Here is a 23,334-nt window from a genome sequence, read left to right on the forward strand (position 1 = left end):
AGGGACATTGCTAACTATGTCTCCTCTGCAGGGCTCAGCACACACACAACATGACAGTAAGTACTTGCGAAATAGGCATGTATGTCAGGCATCACGTACAGGACCACAGTACTTTGAAATGGACAGAGCCTCCGTGACCACATGCTGATAAGCATCCTTGTTTTATAAATACAAAAAACCCAAAAAACCCTGTTAATTCAAGAAGAGGAAGAACTGTTTCAAGGTCTCACAACAAACCTGTAGCTTAAGTAAGTTTGGGGAAAGGGCACTTCTCTGACTCTAGGCCCCTCTGGTCTTCCTGTCTCACCTATGGGGGTGAGGCCCGAGCATAAGGCCCCCTAAGACCCTGAGATTTAACCCTAAGATTACAGAATGCTCCTCTCCCACACCTCACCACCACACCAACAGGACTCCGGTACAACAATAGGGGATGATTACAACTAAACCATCTGCAGGATGCAGACTCGAGCTAAGGAGGGGTCCTTAGGGAAGCCCACAGACAACAGAGGGACCCCAAGAACACCAGAGGAACCCAAAGCCCCTGACACTTACAGCAAACATTAAACACAATGTCGTTAACGGTGTCCAATTCCTAGTAAAATGGACATTTACACCTTTCACAAAAGGCCTGTTCACCTCAGTTCCTATTACCCAATACATCGTATCCAACATTTAACAAAAAAATTACGAGGCATGCTAAAAGGCAAGGAAAAACCTGAAGGAAAGAAAAAAGTCTGAAGAGGTAAAGCAAAGCATTAGAACCACTCATATACGGCACAAATTTTGGAATTAGGGAAGTTAAAATTACTATGATTAATATGTTTGGGGCGCTAATGAGAAAGGTAGACAACATGTGAGAACAATGTAAGCAGAAGGATGGAAACTCTAAAAAAATGCTAGAAACCAAAAATGCTCTAACAGAGATAAAGAATGCCTTTCACGGGCTCATCAGTAGACTGGACACAGCCAAGGAAACAATCACTGAGCCTGAAGACAGGTCAACAGAAACATCCCAAACTGAAAATCAAAGAGGAAAAAGAGAATAAAAACAAACAAAGGAACAAAACACCTAGAACATCCAATTATGGTGGGAGAATTTAAAAAATGGACCAGAACATCTAACAATGGTGGGAAACGGTTGATAAATAAAGGTAGAATAGGATACCCTATTTTGGAATATCAGAAGGAGAAGAAAGAGAGAAAGGAGCAGAAAAGATATCTGAAGTAATAATGGCCAAGAATGTTCCAGAATTAATGAGGCACCAAACCACAGATCTGGGACGCTCAGAAAACACCAACCAGGGTAAGTACCAAGAAACCACACATATGCACATCATATGCAAACTGAAGAAAACTAAAAACAAAGAGAAAATCCTGAGTGAAGCTGGGGATGGAGGGGGAGGTGAGGGGCACAGGTGGGAGAAACCTAAAGAAGAATAAAGATAGAAATTACGGTAGACTTCTCCTCATAAACAAGCAGGCAGCAGAGTGAATAGAAATTTAAAGTGTCATTGACAGAAAAAACCCCCACCAACCTAGAATTCTACATCCCAGGGATATCATCCTTCAACAGTGAAGGAGAAATAAAGACTTTCCGAGGCAGAGAAAAACTGAGGGACTTCACCTCTAGTATACCTGCCCTGAAAGAAACAGTAAAAGAAGTTCTTCGGGAAGAAGAAAAGTGATGGTCATAAACTCCGGTCTGCATACAGGAAGAGCATCAGGGGAAGAATGCATGAAGGTAACATAAAATCTGTTATTTTCCTCATTCTTACTTAGTCTAAAAAGTAACGGCTTAAATAATAACAATAGCAATGTACTGAGTGATTACAGTGTCTGGGTAAGTGAAATGAATGACAGCAGAGTCTCAAGGGATGGGAAGAATTGAGACATTCTGTTGAAACGTATCTGCACTACACACGAAGCAGCATAATGCTTTTGAAGGAGGGGGAGGGATAAATTGGGAGTCTGGGATTGACATACACACACCACTATATATAAAATGGATAAACAAGGACCTACTGTATAGCACAGGGAACTCTACTCAATACTCTACAATAAGCTGCACGGGAAAAGAATCTGAAAAAGAATAGATACATGTATCTGTATAACTAAATCAATTTGCTGTACACCTGAAACTAACACAACATTATCAATCAAGTATACCGATATAAGATAATTTTTTTTTTAAACTGGGAAAAAAATGTTTACTGTAAACTAGGGCAACCACCAAAAAAATACTACAGAACCCCCTAGAAAGGACAGTATTAAGAAATGACTTAACAGATAAAAACCAATTCCATAAAACTCAAAGTAAAAATGCTGAAGTTGGAAACATTTAACAACTAAAATCCTAAGACCATTAATGAAAATAACAAATAATTATTGCTTGATGAATGTGGCAGGCACTGTTCTGAGCCATTTACATGTACTATCTCAGTTACCTCTTAAAATTATCATTCCTATTTTCAAATGAAGAAACTGAGGTAAGGAGATTAAACTACTTGCTCAGTAAGAGTCGGAGCTGAATTTATACCCAGGTAGCTGGCTTCTATATCCACACTCTTCATCAGTAACTGTCTATTAAAGGGAGTCAGTGGTCTAATCACATGAATTAATTTTGAGTAAGGTTTTTCTCCGATTCACATTAAAGTCTTCTAATAATGCCATCATATATTCCATGGACTAAAGATCTACTATATCTGAAAGAAAAATCATATATCAATGATTAAACTGCAAATACACATTCCAGTGTGCATGAGGTGTATGCAATAAAAAATTATACTACTGTACTCCTTAAAAATCCAAATAGAACTGGGTTACGTATTTACAATGTCAACAGCAAAAGGCACGATTTCAGCATTCCCATTTATTTAGCAATGATGCATATTTAGCAATGAATGGTTATGTAAAGCCACTACCTTTATCCAATTTTCTAGCTCTAGATAACTTTTCTTGTGATCTCCTTTTTAGTTCTTGGACTGGAATACAAGCCAGCACTTTCTCCTGGACAGCAAGGTTCTCATAGACCAGTACATGCTGAATGTTGGACTGAAGAGCTTTTAGAATGACTGAATCACCAGTAGTAACCTAACAGAAAAAAAATAATGAAATTAGCTTTTCTCCATATGCTATAAAAATAATAACACCGGTTCTATGTTAAACATAATAAAAACACACGGGTTCTATGATTTCACAGATAAAGAATGCACGGATTCACTGAAATATAATAGTTATACCCAAAACCTTTACAAAATTAGTATTAGGAGACAGCCATATCTGTATCACAGTCTAAGACATGTCTGTATTTTCATCTGAAAGTATGTTACTGAGGATATAAATATTTAGGCAGGGATATGCTGAACTCTTGACCACACGCCTGGAACAAGACAGCACTCTAAGCAATGCATCTGACAGCTGTTTCCACTTCAAATCCCTGTAAACGACAATTTTTTTAGAACTTTATAGCGCATTAGCTACCGAGGACTACTCTCAAGGGATCAGGAATTTGGAGGAACTCCTGAGAGGAAAGGCAGATGCAAATGGACTAAGGAAGAAACAATGGCAATAGGCCCTCTAGAGAGAGTGGTTACAAAAACTAAGAAAAAGTTCTCAAAATAATCCCAAGGAGAGAGGAGCCTGAGGACCCGCAGAGCAGGAAGGGGCCTTGGAGTGAGCGTGAGGAAGGCTGCTGGGCTCCACGGGAGGAACAGCTAGACATTCTGGTCACCACTGTCAACAAAAAAGTGTGTCTCTGGGCAGTGAGGGCGGACGCTTAGACTTCTAAAAGGAAAGACGAGCGCCCCGGCTCGGAAGAGGCGCTGCTCAGGCAAAGCCCACCTGGCGGCATGTCCTGTCCCTCCCCACAGTGGCTGAAACCACGTGCGGTATTCACAGATAGGCTAGCAGGGACTCTCAGACCCCTGTGACTCTACAACAACCCGTATTGCTGAGAAGATGCACTAGAATCAACAGCAGGAGGAGGAACCTGTGGCAATGGCAGCAAATACAGAAAAAGACTAAAAAAAGTCTATCTTTAGAAGTGCAAGAGTACACTGGAGTCAGAGAAAGAAAACTATGGATCTAGGAAATTAAAAATGTAAACAAGCACAGATGGTGTGTCAAACAGCAGAACAAACACAGCTAAGTGATCAATCAGTTAGAAGATTGAGACATTTTCTGAGGATGCAGTACAAAAGAACAAATAGACACTGACACTGAGGATAAACCCCCAAACTTCCCAAATCCAGCTAACAGGAAGTCTAGAAAGTAGCGTAGAAAAAAATGGAAGAAAACACTTCTCAAAGAAATAATGGAAAATCTCTGAGAGTTGAAGAAAGAGCCAGTGTGAATGGGAAAACAAAAACTATACCAGGTATGTAATAGTGACATTTCATGACAGTAAAAAGGATTAAAAACAAAATACTAGAAGCCTTCAATGATATCAGACATCTCACTGGAAACAACGGAGTAAAATCTCTGAAATACTGAGAGAAAATGAGAACATATGGCGCATACCCAGGCAAACTAATTACACAGAAGGGCAAAATAAACACATTTTCTGATATGTAACAATGCAGAAAATATATCACTCCCAAATCCTATTTTAAAAAATTATTAGAAAAGTTATTGTCCCCCCCAAATATAAGATAGCCAAAGTAAATAAACAGAACACCAAGGAGTAGAACCTGGGATAAAAGAGCAGGAGCAAGTTAAATAAAAACCAAACAAACTAGTTAAACTTAAGTTCCGATTGTTATAAATAAATAATGATAATTGAAAAGCAAAATCTAAGAAAGGTGGCAGGGAAGGGAGAAGAGTAAATCCTTTCTGAGGTTCCTGTCTTGTTGTAAGATGTTGGTAGAAAAATATAAAGTAAATACCTGCATTAGAAATTTAAAGAGAATAATGAGAAGACTAAAAGGAGGATACTTAGCTTCCTAATTTTCAGAGGGAAAATAGTGGAAGAAAGCTTGATCAATCTAAACAAAAATAGAAAAAGAAAAAAAAACCAAGAAGGACACAGACAACACAAAATAAGATGTCAGAAGTAAGTTCAAACATATTAGAATTACAGTAAATAGGAATGGATTAACCTGTTTATTAAAAGGCAGAGATAGAGTAATTTAAAAAATAAAAACCAGTACCAAATACTTACTGTAATGTCAGGCACTGTATCAAGCACTGGGCATGGGTGCACAAAACAGACATCATCACTTTACAGTCTGAAGGGGAAGGCATTAAACAAGAAACGAGAGAATCTTCACATGAAGTCGACAAATGTTTGTGTGTAAATGTGTGTGTGCGTATGTGTTAGATGATGGAAAAATAATGGAGACCAAACCAGACAAGGACATTATCCTCACAGAGTAGGGAGTCTGTGGATACAGAAACAAATATTGCTACAATGATGCTAATTTACTCAAATATTTAAGGAGCCTTTACGACCTGTTAGGTACGGGGGATATAATGGTTAGACAGTTTATTCATATGTACGGTAAGAGTTATAAAGCAAACACAGAGGACAGTGTAACTGTACAACTAGAATTCCCTGGAGAAATGATATTTGCAGTAAAATATGAAGGATGAGAAGCAGCTGGTAACCAGGGAAGGGAGAAGACCATTCCTGTCACAGGGAGCAACGTGTAGGTAGCCGGGGAGTCTGCACAGGGGGATACACTTAACATGCTGTGAAGGATCAGAGAGAAAGTCAGTGTGTCTGGAGCACAGAGCACCCAGGGGAAATGATGGTGCGAGACAGCTGAGCAAGAAGTTGGGCTGGGGAAGCATCTAGATCTTCCCTGTCTCTTTCCACTGTAATGGGAAGCTATTAAAGAAACCTAAGCAAGGGAGTAAAATGATCAGATTTGTGTTCTCTGAGTCTGACACCAGCTGGCCTCAGAAGACTCACTGGGGGACCACTGCCGAACTCTGAGGGAGCGGAGGCTTAAACCAGCGTGGGGACAGAGGTGGGAGAATAGTGAATGGATACGAAAAACATGTAGGAAGTAGAATCAACAAATCCTAGTGACTGAACCGTGGGGTCAGGGGGCAGTTAGGAAAGTAGAAAAATATTTGGGAATGATTCACATATGAGCAACTGGGTCAATGGTTGAACCACTTATAATAGGAGAAACACCAGGAAATGGTCAACTGAGCTAAAAACTACGAACCGTCAAATAAAAATGAACTGAAGAAAGTCCATTAATTTAGCAGCATGGAGATCACTGATGATCTTAGTAATAAGTTTTGTAACAGTGTTAATAAGGAAAACAAGTTTTAAGAGACTCAGTGGTATAAGTGGTGTCCCGAAGTGGGCCAGGTGCCCCAAAGGAGCTGTACAAAGTGGTCCACTGGGATAGGGACAGAAAATATTACAGCTTCTATTTATATTATTTTTTTGTCCAAAAAGTAAAGCAATTTATTATATAATATTTAATATTTGGATCAATGGTGGCTTCCTCCCAGGCTACAGAAGCCATCCTGAGGGAAGAAAGTCCCACAAAGTGGAGGGGTTCACAGTGGCACGGCTCATTCCTACTTCTGCTCCCATGATGCTACAAACTTCTGCAGTTCAAATGTGCCTGGTTCAGCGGATTTACAGATTATACTGTGCGGTTTTAACTAATTTAACCCTCAACCTGGCTTAAAAAAGATTTCAAAGACCTCTAGGCACTGAGGCTAATACTTACAATGTAAGCACATGTGGAGTGTTACAAGAAGAAAATGGCAGGGCTAACCCATCTATTATTTTAGTATGAGCCCCTTCAACAGCCATATTTTAATGCCAAAAAAAAAAATCACAATCTACTGAGATCTGACAAACAAAATGATCAAGAGAATTTAAAATAAGACATGTCTATGTTCTTGAAATGATATAGTGTTAATACGTTTTTGAAATTAAAAATGTTACTTATTTTCTAGCTCCTCTTTACATTGTTTCATAACGTATCGAGTACACTGACATACTAGTATATGTATATAATTTATAAACAAATAAATACACATTGAGAGGACATGCTCAGAAATGTTTTACTGATGGGGCACATGTTAGAATGAGGAGACCTGCAAGACAAGTACATGAGGAGTACAGATGCAGGGATGCGTACTGGGGATTCTCCCTGAAAGTTGCTGTGAAGAGGAAGTGAGAAACACAGGAATGCACGATCCAGGGATACTTGTGTGACGGCTTGTTTCTAAGAGCTACATGAGAGGTTCATAAACGTTAATCTGCTTGGGAAGAATGCAGGTTTCCAAGCTCCCCCCTCTCTTTCTGGCTCAGCCTGTCTGGGGTTTGTCCGGGAATATGCATGTCCAGGTTATTCTGATGCCAATGGTCCAAGCTTAGATGAAAACTGGCCTAAAGCAAGGTTTCAATGCCACTGAGAAGAATCTCCAAGAAAAGGGGCAGGTCAAGACTGCACAGTCCACCTGCGATCCCACGGTGAACAGAGGAGAGGAACACAGGTACAGAGGACGGGCTGGCCTTTAGTAGGTGCAGACACATTTACTCTACTAACAGATGACAGAAGAGATGGGGCAGACCTGAAGGTGGGAAACCCAGGGCATCCACAGCAGGAAGGAGTGTGCTTTTTACCAGAATTGACACAGAAACAAACAAACAAGCAAACAGGGATGTCTCCATTTTACTTGAAAGAATTCCTATAAAGAGGAGACCCTTATGGTTCTTATTTATTTACTTATTTATTTATTTATTTTTACACACAGATTTTCATTTACTGAGAGGGTAAGAACTCATCCAAAGAATTTTTATTTTCATTTTTCACTCTGGAAATTACCTCCTTCACTGTGGTTTTTAATGGCACTCAAACAATCTTGAAGAATAAACTTTATTTTCTTTGCCTTATTTCTTTAAATACTCATTAGCACAGTGCCAAAAAAACTAATTCATAAAAATAGAAGTTTGCTGATTGCATGGCCATTATAGCAGCTGGGTAACCATGTAGATGAGGCAACAGTTAACTGCTTAAGAGTTAAAAGTTATTTGGAATACAAATGGGAGTTTAAAACGTGAAATCTGTTTTAGAGCAAAAAAGATTTTTTTCTTCACTAATCATACCTGGATTCCAATTATTTGGTTTCTAATGTGAGATATTTAAGACTCTTTATAAGAAAACAAGTACAATGTGTATTTTTGTCAAATCACACAAAATAGAAGCAGTGATAGAAGCAGTGGAATTTGGATCAGCAAATTTACTTCTTTAGTAAAGGACAAGGCTTCTCAAGCCCACCAGCCCTCTTTCTACCTATTTACAACCCTTTGCTTTAATGGCTTTTAAATTTAGAACCTGTTTTCTTAACATAAAAGTTATGTTTAATAAATTTTTAACGACAGTTTTAATCAACTTGTGACTTCAGTAAACATTTCTTACAAAAACCGCTTTATTCTATTTGTAACAGTAATAAATGTTGCAGAAAGTTTTCAGGAAATACTGAATGGTATAAATAATGTGAAATCACTATAATTTCACCACTCAGAGAAAATTATAGCTAAGATATCTGTGTACAGCTTTCCAGACCTTTTAAAAATGAACATATTTATGTATGTGTGTTTTTAATAAGAAAAATGAAAATACACACAAACACACAACATATGTTGTTTAATTTTGGAATTCTTAGTTTACCTTTTTTTTCACCACATAATTGTCTTCATGTCAAAATATACCACATCATCATTTCTAAAGGATATTAAGAATGCCAATGTAAATATGTGTCATAATTGCCTGTTGAAAGTATGTAAATATATGTTACTTTTAAGAATGGTTCACGAACAAGAAATTGAACATTTAAATCTTGTGTCCAAGGGAGACGAGGAGGAGATTTCTCCTCTTACAAAGTTTGCATATAGATCCAGACTAAGAAGTTGTCTTATGAGATTTAAATAGTTTAAAAATCGACTAACTCAGAGGTGCACAGCCAGGGGAAGAAGACACCAGGGCGGCCAGGAGGCTGAACCCGAGTGCTCTTCATGCTGGGCTCCTACCGTTTTAAGTCTGCATTTGAAGGTTCTGCAATTCTGACTTAACTCTTTTAACATCTTCAAGATGGAACAAATTTGACTTTGATGTGGAGACTAGAGAAGGGCTTTGCATACAATAAGCAGAATTGGTGTCAATTTAAAATTATAAACAGAACAGAGAGGAGACAAGATGGTGGAGCAGAGGGACCTGAGCTCATCTCCTCTCAGGAAAACAGCAAAATGACAACTAACTGCTGAACAATCATGGATGAAAAAGACTGGAACCTACCAAAAAAGATATTCTACACCCAAAGACAAAGAAGAAGCCACAGTGAGACGGTAGGAGGGGCGCTTTCGCTGTGTAATCGAATCCCACACCCACCAGGTGGGCAACCCACAAACTGGAAAATAATTATTTCGCAGAGGTTCTCCCACAGGAGTGAGACTTCTGAGCCCCATGTCAGGCTCCCCAGCCTGGGGGGCTCACATCAGGAGGAGGAGCCCCCAGAGCCTTTGGCTTTGAAGGCCAGCAGGGCTTGAGCGCAGGAGCTCCACAGGACTGGGGGAAACAGAGAATCTGCTCTTGGAGGGCGCACACAAGGCTTCACATGTGCTGGGACCCAGGGCAAAGCAGTGACATCATATCAGCCTGGGCCAGACCTACCTGTGGGTCTAGGAGGGTCTCCTGGGGAGGCGGGGGTCAGCTGTGGCTCATGTAGGCTCCAGTGCTGGGACACCTCAGTCAAAGCAACCAACAGGGTGGGAACACAGCCCCACCCATGAGCAGACAGGCTGCCTAAAGACATCCTGAGCACACAGACACCTCTAAACACACCCCTTGACATGGCCCTGCCCATCAGAGGGACAAGACCCAGCTCCACCCACCAGTGGCCAGGCACCAGTCCCTCCCACCAGGAAGCCTGCACAAGCCCCTGGACCAACCTTACCCACCAGGGGGCAGACACCACAACCAAGAATTACAGTCCTACAGCCTGAGAAACACAGACCACAAACACAGCAAGTTAGACAAAATGAGACGGCAGAGAAATATGTTTCAGATGAATGAACAAGATAAAACACCAGAAGAACAACTAAGTGAGGTGGAAATACGCAATCTGCCTGAAAAAGAATTCAGAGTAATGGTAAAGATGACCCAAGATCTTGGAAAAAGAATGAAGGCACAGACTGAGACGATACAAGAAATATTTAACAAAGAGCTAGAAGATTTAAAGAACAGAGATGAATAATACAATAACTGAAGTGAAAAATACACTAAAAGGAATCAATAGCAGAATAAGTGAGGCAAAAGAACGAATAAGTTAGATGGAAGACAAATTGGTGGAAATCACTGCTGTGGAACAGAATAAAGAAAAGAGAATGAAAAGAAATGAAGACTGTCTTGGAGACCTCTGGGACAACATTAAACACAGCAACATTCGCATTATAGTGGTCCCAGAAGAAGAGAGAGAGAAAGACCCTGAGAAAATATTTGAAGAGATTATAGCGGAAAACTTCCCTAACGTGAGAAAGGAAACACTCACTCAAGTCCAGGAAGTGCAGAGAGTCCCATACAGGATAAACTCAAGGAGGAACACACCGAAACACATATTAGTCAAACTTACAAAAATTAAAGACAAACAAAAAATATTATAAGCAACAAGGAAAAAGCAACAAATAACATACAAGGGAATCCCCATAAAGTTATCAGCTGATTTTTTTCAGCAGAAACTCTGCAGGCCAGAAGGGAGTGGCATGATATATTTAAAGTGAGGAAAGGGAAAAACCTACAACCAAGAATGCTCTACCCATCAAGCCTCTCATTTAGATTCGATGAAGAAAGCAAAAGCTTTACCGACAAGCAAAAGCTAAGAGAATTCAGCACCACCAAAAGAGCTTTACAAAAAATCTTTAAAAAACTACTCTAGGCAGAAAAGAAAAGACCACAACTAGAATCAAGAAAATTACATATGGGAAAGCTCACCATTAAAGGCAAACATAGAGTAAAGGTAGGAAATCATCCACACACAAATATGATATCAAACCCAGCAATTGTGAGAAGAGGAGAGTACACATGCAGGATATTGGAAGTGCATTGGAAATTAAAAGACCAGCGACTTAAAACAATCGTGTTTGTACATAGATTCCTATATCAAAACCTCATGGTAACAGCAAACTAAAAATCTACAATAGATACACGCACAAAAAAGAAAAAGCAATCCAAACAACACTAATGACAGGCATCAAATCACAAGAGAAGTGAACAAAAGAGGAAGGGAAGGGAAAAAACCTACAAAAACAAATCCAAAACAATTAACAAGATGGCAATAAGAACATACATACTGATAATTACCTTAAATGTAAATGCATTAAATGCTCCAACCAAAAAACAGACTGGCTGAATGGATACAAAAACAAAACCCATATATATGCTGTCTACAAGAGACCCAACTTCAGATCTAAGGACACATACAGACAAAGTGAGGGGATGGAAAAAGATATTCCATGCAAATGGAAATCAAAAGAAAGCTGGAGTAGCAATACTCATATCAGATAAAATAGACTTTAAAATAAAGAATGTTACAAGAGATAAGGAAGGACACTACATAATGATCAAGTAAATATATATGCACCCAACACAGGAGCACCTCAATACATAAGGCAAATCCTAACAGCCATAAAAGGAGAAATCAACAGTAACATAATAATAGTGGGGGTTTTAACACCCCTCTTACAGCAATGGACAGACCATCCAGACAGAAAATAAGGAAACACAGGCCTTAAATGACACATTAGACCAATGGACTTAATTGATACTTATAGAGCATTCCATTCAAAAGCAGCAGAATACACATTCTTCTCAAATGCACATGGAACATTCTCCAGGATAGATCACATGCTGGGTCACAAAGCACACCTCGGCAAATTTAAGAAAACTGAAATCATATCAAGCATCTTTTCCGACCACAACACTATGAGATTAGAAATCAACTATGAGAAAAAAACTAAAAAAACACATACACGTGGAAGCTAAACAATATGTTACTAAACAACCAATGGATCAATGAAGAAATCAAAGAAGAAATTGAAAAATAACTAGAGACAAATGAAAATGAAACACAACGATTCAAAACCTATGGGACCTGGCAAAAGCAGTTCTAAGAGGGAAGTTTACAGTAATACAATCTTACCTCAGGAAACAAAAAAATTTCAAAGAAACAACCTAACCTTACACCTAATGCAACTAGAGAAAGAAGAACAAACAAAACCCAAAGTTAGTAGAAGAAAAGAAATCATAAAGTTCAGAGAAGAAATTAATGAAATAGAGATGAAGAAAACAACATAAAATGTCAATGAAAGTAACAGCTGGTTCTTTGAAAAGATAAACAGAATCGATAAACCTTTAGCCAGACTCGTGAAGGAAAAAAAGGGAAAGGGCTCAATCAACAAAATTAGAAATGAAAAACAAGTTACAACTGACACCACAGAAATACAAAGGATCATAAGAGACTACTAGAAGCAACTCTATGCCAATAAAATGAACAACCTAGAAGAAATGGACAAATTCTTAGACAGGAACAATCTTCCAAGAGTGAACCAGGAAGAAATAGAAAATATGAACAGACCAATCACAAGCACTGAAATTGAAACTGTGATTAAAGATCTTCCAACAAACAAAAGTCCAGGACCAGATGGCTTCACAGGCGAACTCTATCAAACATTTAGAGAAGAGTTAACACCTGTCCTTCTGAAACTATTCCAAAAAATTGCAGAGGAAGGAACACTGCCAAACTCATTCTATGAGGCCACCATCACCCTGATACCCAAACCAGACAAAGACACAACCAGAAAAATTAAATTACAGGCCAGCATCTCTAATGAACATAGATGCAAAAATTCTTAACAAAATGCTAGCAAACCAAATCCAACAACACATTAAAAGAAGCATACACCATGATCAAGTGTGATTTATCCCAGGAGTGCAAGGATTCTTCAATATCTGCAAACCAATCAGTGTGATACATCATATCAACAAATTGAAGAATAAAATCCATATGATCATCTCAACAGATGCAGAAAAAGCTTTTGACAAAATTCAACACCGAGTTATGATAAAAACTCTCCACAAAGTGGGCACAGAGGGAAACTACCTCAACATAATAAAGGCCATATATGACAAACCTACAGCTAACATCATACTCAACGGTGAAAGGCTGAAAGCATTTACTCTAAGATCAGGAATGAGACAAGGATGTCCACTCTTGCCACTGTTATTTAACATAGTTTTGGCAGTCCTAGCCACAGCAATCAGAGAAGAAAAAGAAATAAAAGGAATCCAAATTGGAAAAGAAGAAGTAAAACTGTCACTGTTTGAAGACGACAAGATTGTATACATAGAAAATCCTAAAGATGCCACCAGAAAACTACTAGAGCTCATCAATTAATTCAGTAAAGTTGCACGATACAAAGTTAATACACAGAAATCTGTTGTTTCTATACACTAACAGTGAAAGATCAGAAAGAGCAATTAAACAAACAATCCCATATACCATCACATCAGAAAAAATTAAATACCTAGGAATAAACTTACCTAAGGAGGCAAAAGACCTGTACTCAGAAAACTATAAGATACTGATGAAAGAAGCTGAAGATGACACAAACAGATGGAAAGATATACTATGTTCTTGGATTGGAAAAGTCAATACTGTCAAAGTGACTATACTAACCAAGGCAATCTATAGATTCAACGTAATCCCTATCATACTGTCAATGGCATTTTTCATAGAACTAGAACAAAAAAAATCTTAAAATTTGTATGGAGACACAAAGACCCCGAATAGCCAAAACAATCCCGAGAAAGAAAAACAGAGCTGGAGGAATCAGGCTCCCTAACTTCAGACTATACTACAAAGCTCCAGTCATCAAAACAGTATAGTACAGGCACAAAAACAGAAATATAGATCAACGAAACAGGATAGAAAGCCCAGAAATAAACCCATGCAACTATGGTCAATTAATCTATGACAATGGAGGCAAGAATATACAATGGAGAAAAGACAGCCTCTTCAACAAGCTGTGCTGGAAAAACTGGACAGCTACATGTAAAAGAATGAAATTACAACATTCTTTAACATCATACACAAAATTAATGTTAAAATGGATTGAAGGCCTAAATGTAAGACCGGATACTATAAAACTCGTGAGGAAAACATAGGCAGAACGTTGTCTGATATAAATTGCAGAAATATCTTTTTGGATCTGTCTCCTAGAGTAACGAAAATAAAAAGAAAATAAACAAATGGGACCTAATTAAACTTAAAAGCTTTTGCACAGCAAAGGAAACCATAAACAAAATTAAAAGACAACCCACAGAATGGGAGAAAATATTTGCAAATGAAGCAGCTGACAAGGGATTAGTCTCCAAAATACACAAATAGCTCATGCAGCTCAATGTCAAAAAGAAAAAACCAAAAAAACCCACCACAATCAAAAAATGTGCAGAAGCCCTAAATAGACAGTTCTCTAAAGAAGACATACAGATGGCCAAAAAGCACATGGAAAGATCCTCAACATCGCTAATTATTAGAGGAATGCAAATCAAAACTACAACGAGGTATCACCTCACACCGGTCAGAATGGCCATCATCAAAAAGTCTACAAACAATAAATGCTGGAGAGGGTGTGGAGAAGAGATAACCCTCCTACACTGTTGGTGGGAATGTAAATTGGTACAATTACTATGGAGAACAGTATGGAGGTTCCTTATAAAACTAAAAATAGAACTAAAATATGACCAGCAATCCCACATCCTAGGCATATATCCAGAGAGAACCATAACTCGAAAAGATACATGCACCCCAATGTTCATTGCAGCACTGTTTACAATTCCCAGGACATGGAAACAACCAATATATCTATCAACAGATGAATGAATAAAGATGTGATGTGTATACACACACACACACACACACACACACACACACACACACACACACAGGAATACCACTCAGACACAATAAAGAATGAAATAATGCCATTTGCAGCAACATGGATGGACCTAGAGAGGATCAAGTAAGCCAGACAGAGAAAGACAAATATCATATGATATCATTTCTATGTGGAATCTAAAAAGATGATACAAATGAACCTATTTACAAAACAGAAACAGACTCACAGACTTCAAAAACAAACATGGTTACCAAAGGGGAAAGGTCTAGGAGAGGATAAATTAGGAGTTTGGGATTAACATATACACACTACTATATATAAAACAGGTAATCAACAAGGACCTACTATATAGTACAGGGAACTCTACTCAATGTTCTATAATAACCTATATGGGAAAAGAACCTAAAAAAGAATTGATACATGTATACGTATAACTGAACCACTTCACTACACACCCGAAACTAACACACACTGTAAATCAACTATACTCCAATATAAAATAAAAGTTAAATTTAAAACAATAAAAAAAATCGTCATTTAAAAAAAATCAACTAATTTTGTTATTTATCATTATCTAATATTATTTTTATAATTTCACTAATATAATCTCAAATGATAATTCTTTTAAACAGATACATATATAGTCATATACACAATGGGCAATAATTTCTAGAGTCATAAAAGCGTTGATGCAAAGTCCTCAACAACTTCATACACATTCTAAAAGCAGTCATATATCAAATAAAAGCATACGTTAGACTGGGCAATAACTGCCAAAGACTTATTTTAAGCAAATCATACTTCAAGAGTCACATGCTTTCAACCTAGAAAAAGTTGCAAAATTGGAAACAATGCTTCTAACACTCTGAGGCTCAGTCTCTGAAAAACTGTCTTTGCTGTTTTGAACCTGCTTTTGGAAGGCAAAGGGCATAAAAATATATAAAGGGTTATCAGGAAGTTATTTCATATAAGAACACTAAATACTCAGCATGTATAACCAGCAAATTTAAGAAATCAGTTTGGTCATTAGGAAAATACAAATTAAAGCCACAATGAGATACTACTTAACATCGACTAAAATGGCTATAATAAAAAAGACATTAACAATTATCAATGAGAATACTGAGAAATCGCAACCTTCACACTCTGCTGGTTAGAATGTAAAAAGGTGCAACAGCTCTGGAAAACAGCTTGCAATTTCTTAAAGCAATAAACATAAACTTGTCATACAACCCAGTGGTTCCACTTCTAGGAATCTACCCAAGAGAAATGAAAACATTTGCCCACACAAAGCCTGGTATGTGGACATTCATAGCAGCATTGTCCATAACAAGCAAACATGGCAAACCCAAATGTCCGCCATGTAATACTATTCAGAGATAAAAAGGAAAAAAATACTAATACATCCTGCAATATGGATAAACCTCAAAAACATACAAAGTAAAAGAAGCCAGAAGCAAAAGACTATGTAGTGTATCATTCATTTACATAAAATATCCAGAAAAAGCAGCAAAATAAATTTCTAACTACATCACCGTTTATTGAGCACCGGTATATTCCAGTACTTTATATCTTAAGGGAAAAACTTACTGGCAACTTCAACATCAATGACTATCACCTTGTCTTATATTTCCAAATTTTACTTGATACAGTTTCAACCAAAGAAATATATTAGGTGTGACACTCAACAGTGCTCAGGATTTGTCTAGTTTATATGCAGTTACATGCTTTGTTAATCTCTCTCCTGCTGCTTTACTTGGTCCATTTTAATTCTCAATATCCCCATTCAAAATGAGAAAGGGAGGAGAACATAATTGTCAAACTCTGTAATACAGCAATTAATGGTGATAAAAGCTTAAATAACAAAACACTTTTTAAAAATGTGTACTTCAGTGATCCATGGAACCAGGAGTTGGCTATAAAAAACAAGATTCATTCTAATTTCTCCCAACTCCCTTAAGGAATACAGAAAAACATACTTTGTCCCAGGGACTCAAGAAGTTAAGAGTTAATATACAGTAGTCTTCTAAGAGCATATGTGTTTGCGAAAGTTTGTTTTCTTCTAAACTCTAAATTCGTTTTGACAATAGGATGACAATTTGTTTTTAGTGTAGTATCCAGGCCCTTTCTGGTAAGTAATTAAAGACCTCAAACTATAACCGAGGGGCTTCCCTGGTGGTGTAGTGGTTAAGAATCCGCCTGCCAATGCAGGGGACACGGGTTCATTGTGGTGGCTTCTCTTGTTGCGGAGCACGGGCTCTAGGCGCACGGGCTTCAGTAGCTGTGACATGCGGGCTTCTGTAGTTGTGGATCGCAGGCTCAGTAGTTGTGGCTCGTGGGCTCCAGAGCGCAGGCTCAGTAGTTGTGGCGCGCAGGCTTAGGTGCTCCATGGCATGTGGGATCTTCCCGGACCAGGGCTCGAATCCGTGTCCCCTGCATTGGCAGGCGATTCTTAACCACTGCGCCACCAGGGAAGCCCCTGTATCACCCTTAACTGCAAAACTGATGAAGACCTGTTACCCAGAGGTGTAATGACATGCTTTAATCCTGTACATGAGTCCTGTATGAGGTACGTTAACACATACCCATAGAAGTATGTAACTCATAAGTAAATAGACACTTATTGGGTTATGCATTCAACATTTTATCACTGGTAAGATGTACAATCAAAAAAGAGTGGAAACCAGTGTCCTAAGGACTGGACTGGCTAGGGTTACTATTCTGTCCCAATAGAGTTAAGTAGTCCCACTTTTCTGTTGCTCTGCGGTAACTTTGTTCTGAATGAAGCAGCTGAGATACTTTACAGAAAGAATTACTGTTACCAAAAGCAAACCTTTAAGTCCTTTACAGTTTATTAAGCTTTCACATATGCTCTTATCTGATGCCCACGGCCACTTAATATCATTACTAGTTGATCCAATAGTATCCAGTAACAGTTTCTTGGAAGCATTCATAAACAATAGCTGTGTTTATTAGTATAAACAAACATTAGCTCTGAAGCTAATGAGAGGAGAAATATTTTAAAGACTTAAACATTAACCTAAGTCAACTGAGGCACAAAAGAATATGTTTTAGAAGCGTTAACCCTCCACAAAAATCTGGGAAACCACTCATCAAGAATTATTATTCAGGGGCTTCCCTGGTGGCACAGTGGTTAAGAATCCACCTGCCAATGCAGGGGACACGGGTTCGAGCCTTGGTCTGGGAAGATCCCACATGCCGCAGAGCAACTAAGCCCGTGCGCCACAACTACTGAGCCTGTGCTCTAGAGCCCGTGAGCCACAACTACTGAAGCCCACGTGCCACAACTACTTAAGCCCACATGCCACAACTACTGAAGCCCGTGTACCTACAGCCCGTGCTCCACAACGAGAAGCCTCTGCACTGCAAGGAAGAGTAGCCCCCGTTCTCCACAACTAGAGAAAGCCCACATGTAGCAATGAAGACCCAACGCAGCCAATAAATAAATGAATGAATGAATGAATAAATAAATAAGAATTATTATTCAAAAGGACAGACACTCTCTCTTCCCCTGCCAGCCCCTACCACCTTCAATTCTTTATTTTTTAAAGACAAGCTTAGGGTATTCCCAACCTACACTAAGGAATGACTGCCCATCATCTGACTACCAGGGAGGTTAGGTTAAAGGCTCTCCAATTATTCAGCTGGAGAAAATTAAGGGTAGATTTAACAACTGACTCTAGATGTAGAGTTCCAGTGTATGGAGGAGAGCAACCAGGTGTTTCACCAAAATTGAAAGAGGACATGAGTTTAAGCTGCCTACTGATAAAATTACTATAGAAAAGCCATGAAAATTTTTCTGACAGTGAAAATTTAGGAGTAAAGTGCTTAAGGACCTTTATTAAAAGGGATTTTTTTGTAAACAGGATAATTTCCTATTAAATAAGGTCATTTAAGTATACCGAGAATGCCTGTTAGACATCAGTAATTTGACTTCAGTTCTTCAGAAGTATATATGTATATGCTAGCACCACTATCAGTAAATTAATGATTATTTACCTTAAGCCTAAAGAAGCCCATTTTTTTATTGAATTGAGTTGCTGATAATGGTAGGTTGTTGGAATTAATAATTCCATGGTAGACAGCAGCAGGTATTACATCAGAAGTGTCAAAGCAATAGAGGAAATCTAACTTGATGGCCACACATTTGTCTAGCAAGTCCTTTACTTTTTCTAGGTTAAAGACATACGCTAATCTGTGCAACTGGTTTAAGTGCCACGGCAACAGGTACATTTACAAACGATAAATTAAATAAAACCCTGGCTGCCTCAGAAACAATAAGTCACAAGTTAACATTTAAAAGTCCAAATAAAAGACAGCCATTTCCCCACTTTTGTTACAGATCTGACAATTGTTTAAAAGAGCTCAGGAAATCTGAATGTATTAGAACTATAAGAACCAACAATGACTGAGACATAAATTCTGGAATAAGTCCTATTTTAAAGCTTCTGCTATATCAACACTTTGAAAGGAGCAGTCAAGGAAGGTTTAATTCTAACATTACCATTGGAGCGGACGGTGGATTTGATGACTGCCCTTCACTGTTCCCTGGATGCTGGGTTAACCCATTAGGACTGGAAGGCTGTGCTGTAGGAAGCTGGGTGCTGGCTGCAAGTTGCTGAGATAATTCTGCTTTGTGGCTCTTATCTGATCCATCCAATCTGCTACTTCTCTCTATGGCAATCAGGTCACGAATCTTTTGCAGCTGCTCCACTGAAGCTTTTTTAGGGAAGATAAGATGGGTTTCTCCCTGGAATTTATAAAATTAGGGAAAATTTTAACCTTTGCTTTATACTGACAGTCATTCTTACACAGTATATATAAAATGGAGCCAATACTACAGAACACATCATATTTTAACAATCTTTCCCTTTTCTTACCATTTTGGCACTTTTTAAAAAAATACAGGCAAAGGTATACTAGAAAATTAAGAAAATATGTCTCCTTGTTAGCATAAAATGTTTAGCCTGTTTTATTCGTTCAAAAGACCTTCAGAAAAATACTTTACCTTTTAGAAACACTGTAATGAGTCAGAAAGCCTCCTAAGAGATGCAAAAATGAACATTCCTATCTCCCCTGCAATAGTATATGATACAACTATTCTCCATGAAATTCCCTATGAAATAATGATACTATAGACACAGCCATTCAAAATGATCACTGGTCACATAAAACCAGTAAGAAGTTATATAACAACCTTTGAATCTTCTAAACTCAAGTCTTTAAGAATAGCTACATGACTAGAAGTCTGTGTATGGAGTTCACTAATTCTTCCAAGATAACAAAAATTACATCCTGAGGGTCAATTCAAAACTATGGAAAAACTATTGCTATTTAGTAATACAAAGGTGGTCCAAACAAAAACAGACCATCAAACAATAAAAATCTGATTCTTTAAGAAGTGATTCATTTAATGAATCCACATAATATAATCAGAGCGCTCTGAGGTACAGTAAACATTACAACAAAGCTCACAATGTAAAATAGTAAATTACAAAACAAACAAAAAAGTGAAATGAAAATATATTCCATCAAGGTTTAAGGGTTGAGAAGCAACAATGCTAAAACAGTAATTCCACCAACTGCAAATGAGATAACACAGTTGTTATAATATGCAGTGGACCAACCTGTAGATTGTGAGCATTTAAATTCAACTCCACAACTGAGAATGACCTTATCTCCCTGGTGATGGCAGATCTACAGGAATCAACTGACCAAAATATTACTCCATCACGACATGAAAATCAATTCCACGTGAATCCTTTTGAAAAAGCTGGAAGAGGCCAGCAATCTCCATGCATTACCCAAAACAGCTGTAAAAAAGACTACTACCATTTACTACATTTATGTGTTTCTAGGTACTGTGCTAAAAAGCACTTTACCCACATTATCTGAAGAATTCTTAACAACCACCTTGAAAGGTAGGTATTGGGTTTATCCCCGCTTTTCATATGGAAATATGAAGGCTCAGAGAAGTTAAATAACCTACCTGCCTGAAGCTACCAACCGTCAGAGCAAGGATTCAAACTGCATGACCTTAATCGCTATGCTATAACTGATTCCACCTGAGACTGAACAGAGATCAAAACCCACAAGCCTGTACAAATAGCTTGAAGGGTTGAGCAAAAAGCATTTCTACAGTTGTGATGATTACATACACGATGATTGGCACAAACTGGAACGCAGTGAATTTTCCAACAGGAGAAAGGAACCACTTCCTATCTATGATGAGCTCTGGGAAGAGAAACCAGACTCCTGGGTTAAAACCAAGCATGGAGGCCTCTGATCTCACACTGTGAATGGAGTGGCACTGAGGAAGGTACACGACACCGTGGCCAGAGGCAGGAGAGCCTGACAGCCATGTGGGTCTGCCTGGTCCACACCCCAGAGAGGGCACCGGTGAGACAGAGGCTGCTCCCTTCCCTTCCATCTTTTCAGGACCAGTCCTAAAAGAATGTATGATTATGACTGAAGTGTCTGTACGAAAAGGTTTAATCGACAGCACTGTATTTTCATAAAAGGACAAAACTGCAGGCTTAATGCACTAGACCCAATAACACTTTAAGAAACCAACGAGGATTCTAGTATTTAACAAAATCTATGTTTCTCAACGCATTCTTGGTGAGACAGTTCTCACTGCCAGATGCGAGTCAACCCCGTCCCTGCTCGCTAAATGCTGGTGACATCTTCCAGTCACCAAGACAACCAAAACTACGGCCCTCGAGGCCCTATCCTCCGCGAGGGTGGGGGCAGCTCCCAGCAAGAACTACTCCACTAAGCCAGCCTGACGGGTCACACGACCATTTGAATCCCAATCTTTCTCAACCTCCTCCTCAGAATTTTCATAAACAAGAATGCAGCCTCAGGGACAAGTGGGCGCAAAGGTGTCCAGGATTTTAATGTGTAACTGAAAATTTCAGGATAGGTCTTGGATTCCTACTTCATCTCAAAGCCCACCAAGTTTCTTTCTGGTGGTAGAGTTCAGTCTCAGCTCCGTTGGCTAACACTGATAAAACATTTACTTCCTACCGTGCGAAGTCCAAAGCCAGCCAGAAACTCTAAGTATAAATTAGTCTTAAAGCATGATCATCTTTTCTGAAATTGTGACTCTACTTGCATCAAATACTACTGCAAGTCTCAATCTGGCTTGTTACCTGGCACTGGCGTGACCAACTTACAAGTTTGCCTGGGACTGAGGGGTTTTCTGCGGGGCTGGACTTTCACTGCTAAAACCAGGACAGTCCCTGGCAAACTAGAGTGGTTGGTCATCCCTCCTGGCACTCAAGTATTTGATGAATGAAAGATAAATATGATTCCACCGAATCTGTGACACTTCAACAATGAGAAACAATGAGAAACTGAAACACTTCAACAGTCTCCAGTTGTCATTTACTTAATTTTCCTGTCATTTGACTCTCAAAAATCTGCACTTCCTTGAACAAATTCATCAATGTTCTCAATTTTTCCCATCTATAGTTTTAAATTCTTTAGGTTCAGATGTCTGTGAGCAACTACAAGCAGATGACGCCATAATTTATACCTCCACCCTGGCCTCTCCTTTTGAATCATCAAAGACTCATATATCCAACTCTCTCCTTGACACCTCTACTTGAATATTTAACAGTATATCAGTTATAATTATCCAAAAGACGGGTCGTTTTTTCTCCCCTGATACCTGCTACTCTCCAAGATTTTTCAACCTCGATGAATAGTACTCCCATCCACTCAGTTGCTCAAACCAAAACCCAGACGTCACCCTGATTCCTTCCTTTCCCTTACATTCCACATCTAGTTCATCGGCAAGTCCCACAGACGGCTTCAACAAGAAATCCTGGATCCCACTACTCCCCCAACTCCACTGCTGTCGGTCTTTACTTCCACAAATATTTACTGGGTGCCCACCTGCTCTGCTCCTTTCCCAGCAGCCAGCACACGGGGAGCAACACAGACACAAAGACTGTCCTCATGGAATCTAGACAAACCACTACCATTTCTCATTGAGACTAACATGATAAGCTTTATAACCGGCCTCCCTGCTTTACCCCTTGCCCCCATCCAGAACATCCAGGATATTCTCTTTCCAACAGCCAGAGCAATCTTCAAAAATACTCTTCCCTGCTTAAAACCTTTCAATGGCTTCCCATCCCACTCATCATAAAGTCCAATCTTTACCGCAGTTCCCCAAACCCCAGGCCTGCCTCTGTGGCCACTTTCTGTGCCAAGGCTACTCCTGCTAGAGATCCTCCACACGTGCGGATCTTTGTGCCTGAAAAACGCTCACCTGAGGGCGTCAGGTATTTGCATTGCTTCTCATCACTCAGGTCCCAGCTCAAACATGATCTCCTCAGGGGCCTCCCCTGAGCGCTCGTCCTTACACAGCTGCCCAT

The 23,334-nt window shown here is 38.9% G+C and overlaps 1 protein-coding gene across 4 annotated transcripts in view; it reads right to left on the minus strand.

The window, feature by feature from the left end:
* NGLY1 (N-glycanase 1) overlaps positions 1-23,334 on the minus strand; it is a gene marked incomplete at its 5' end in the record, with an annotated part of 62,494 nt that overhangs the window by 23,865 nt on the left and 15,295 nt on the right. For all 4 annotated transcript variants that reach the window (XM_082840482.1, XM_082840483.1, XM_082840484.1 and 1 more), the window contains 2 exons: positions 2,922-3,090; positions 19,452-19,697. In XM_082840482.1, coding sequence (XP_082696608.1) covers positions 2,922-3,090; positions 19,452-19,697 — 415 coding nt within the window. The remainder of the gene's footprint in view (positions 1-2,921; positions 3,091-19,451; positions 19,698-23,334) is intronic.

This window comes from Leucopleurus acutus (genome assembly GCF_964270905.1).
Source record: "Leucopleurus acutus genome assembly, chromosome: 5".
In the NCBI taxonomy this organism is placed as follows: Eukaryota; Metazoa; Chordata; class Mammalia; order Artiodactyla; family Delphinidae; genus Leucopleurus; species Leucopleurus acutus.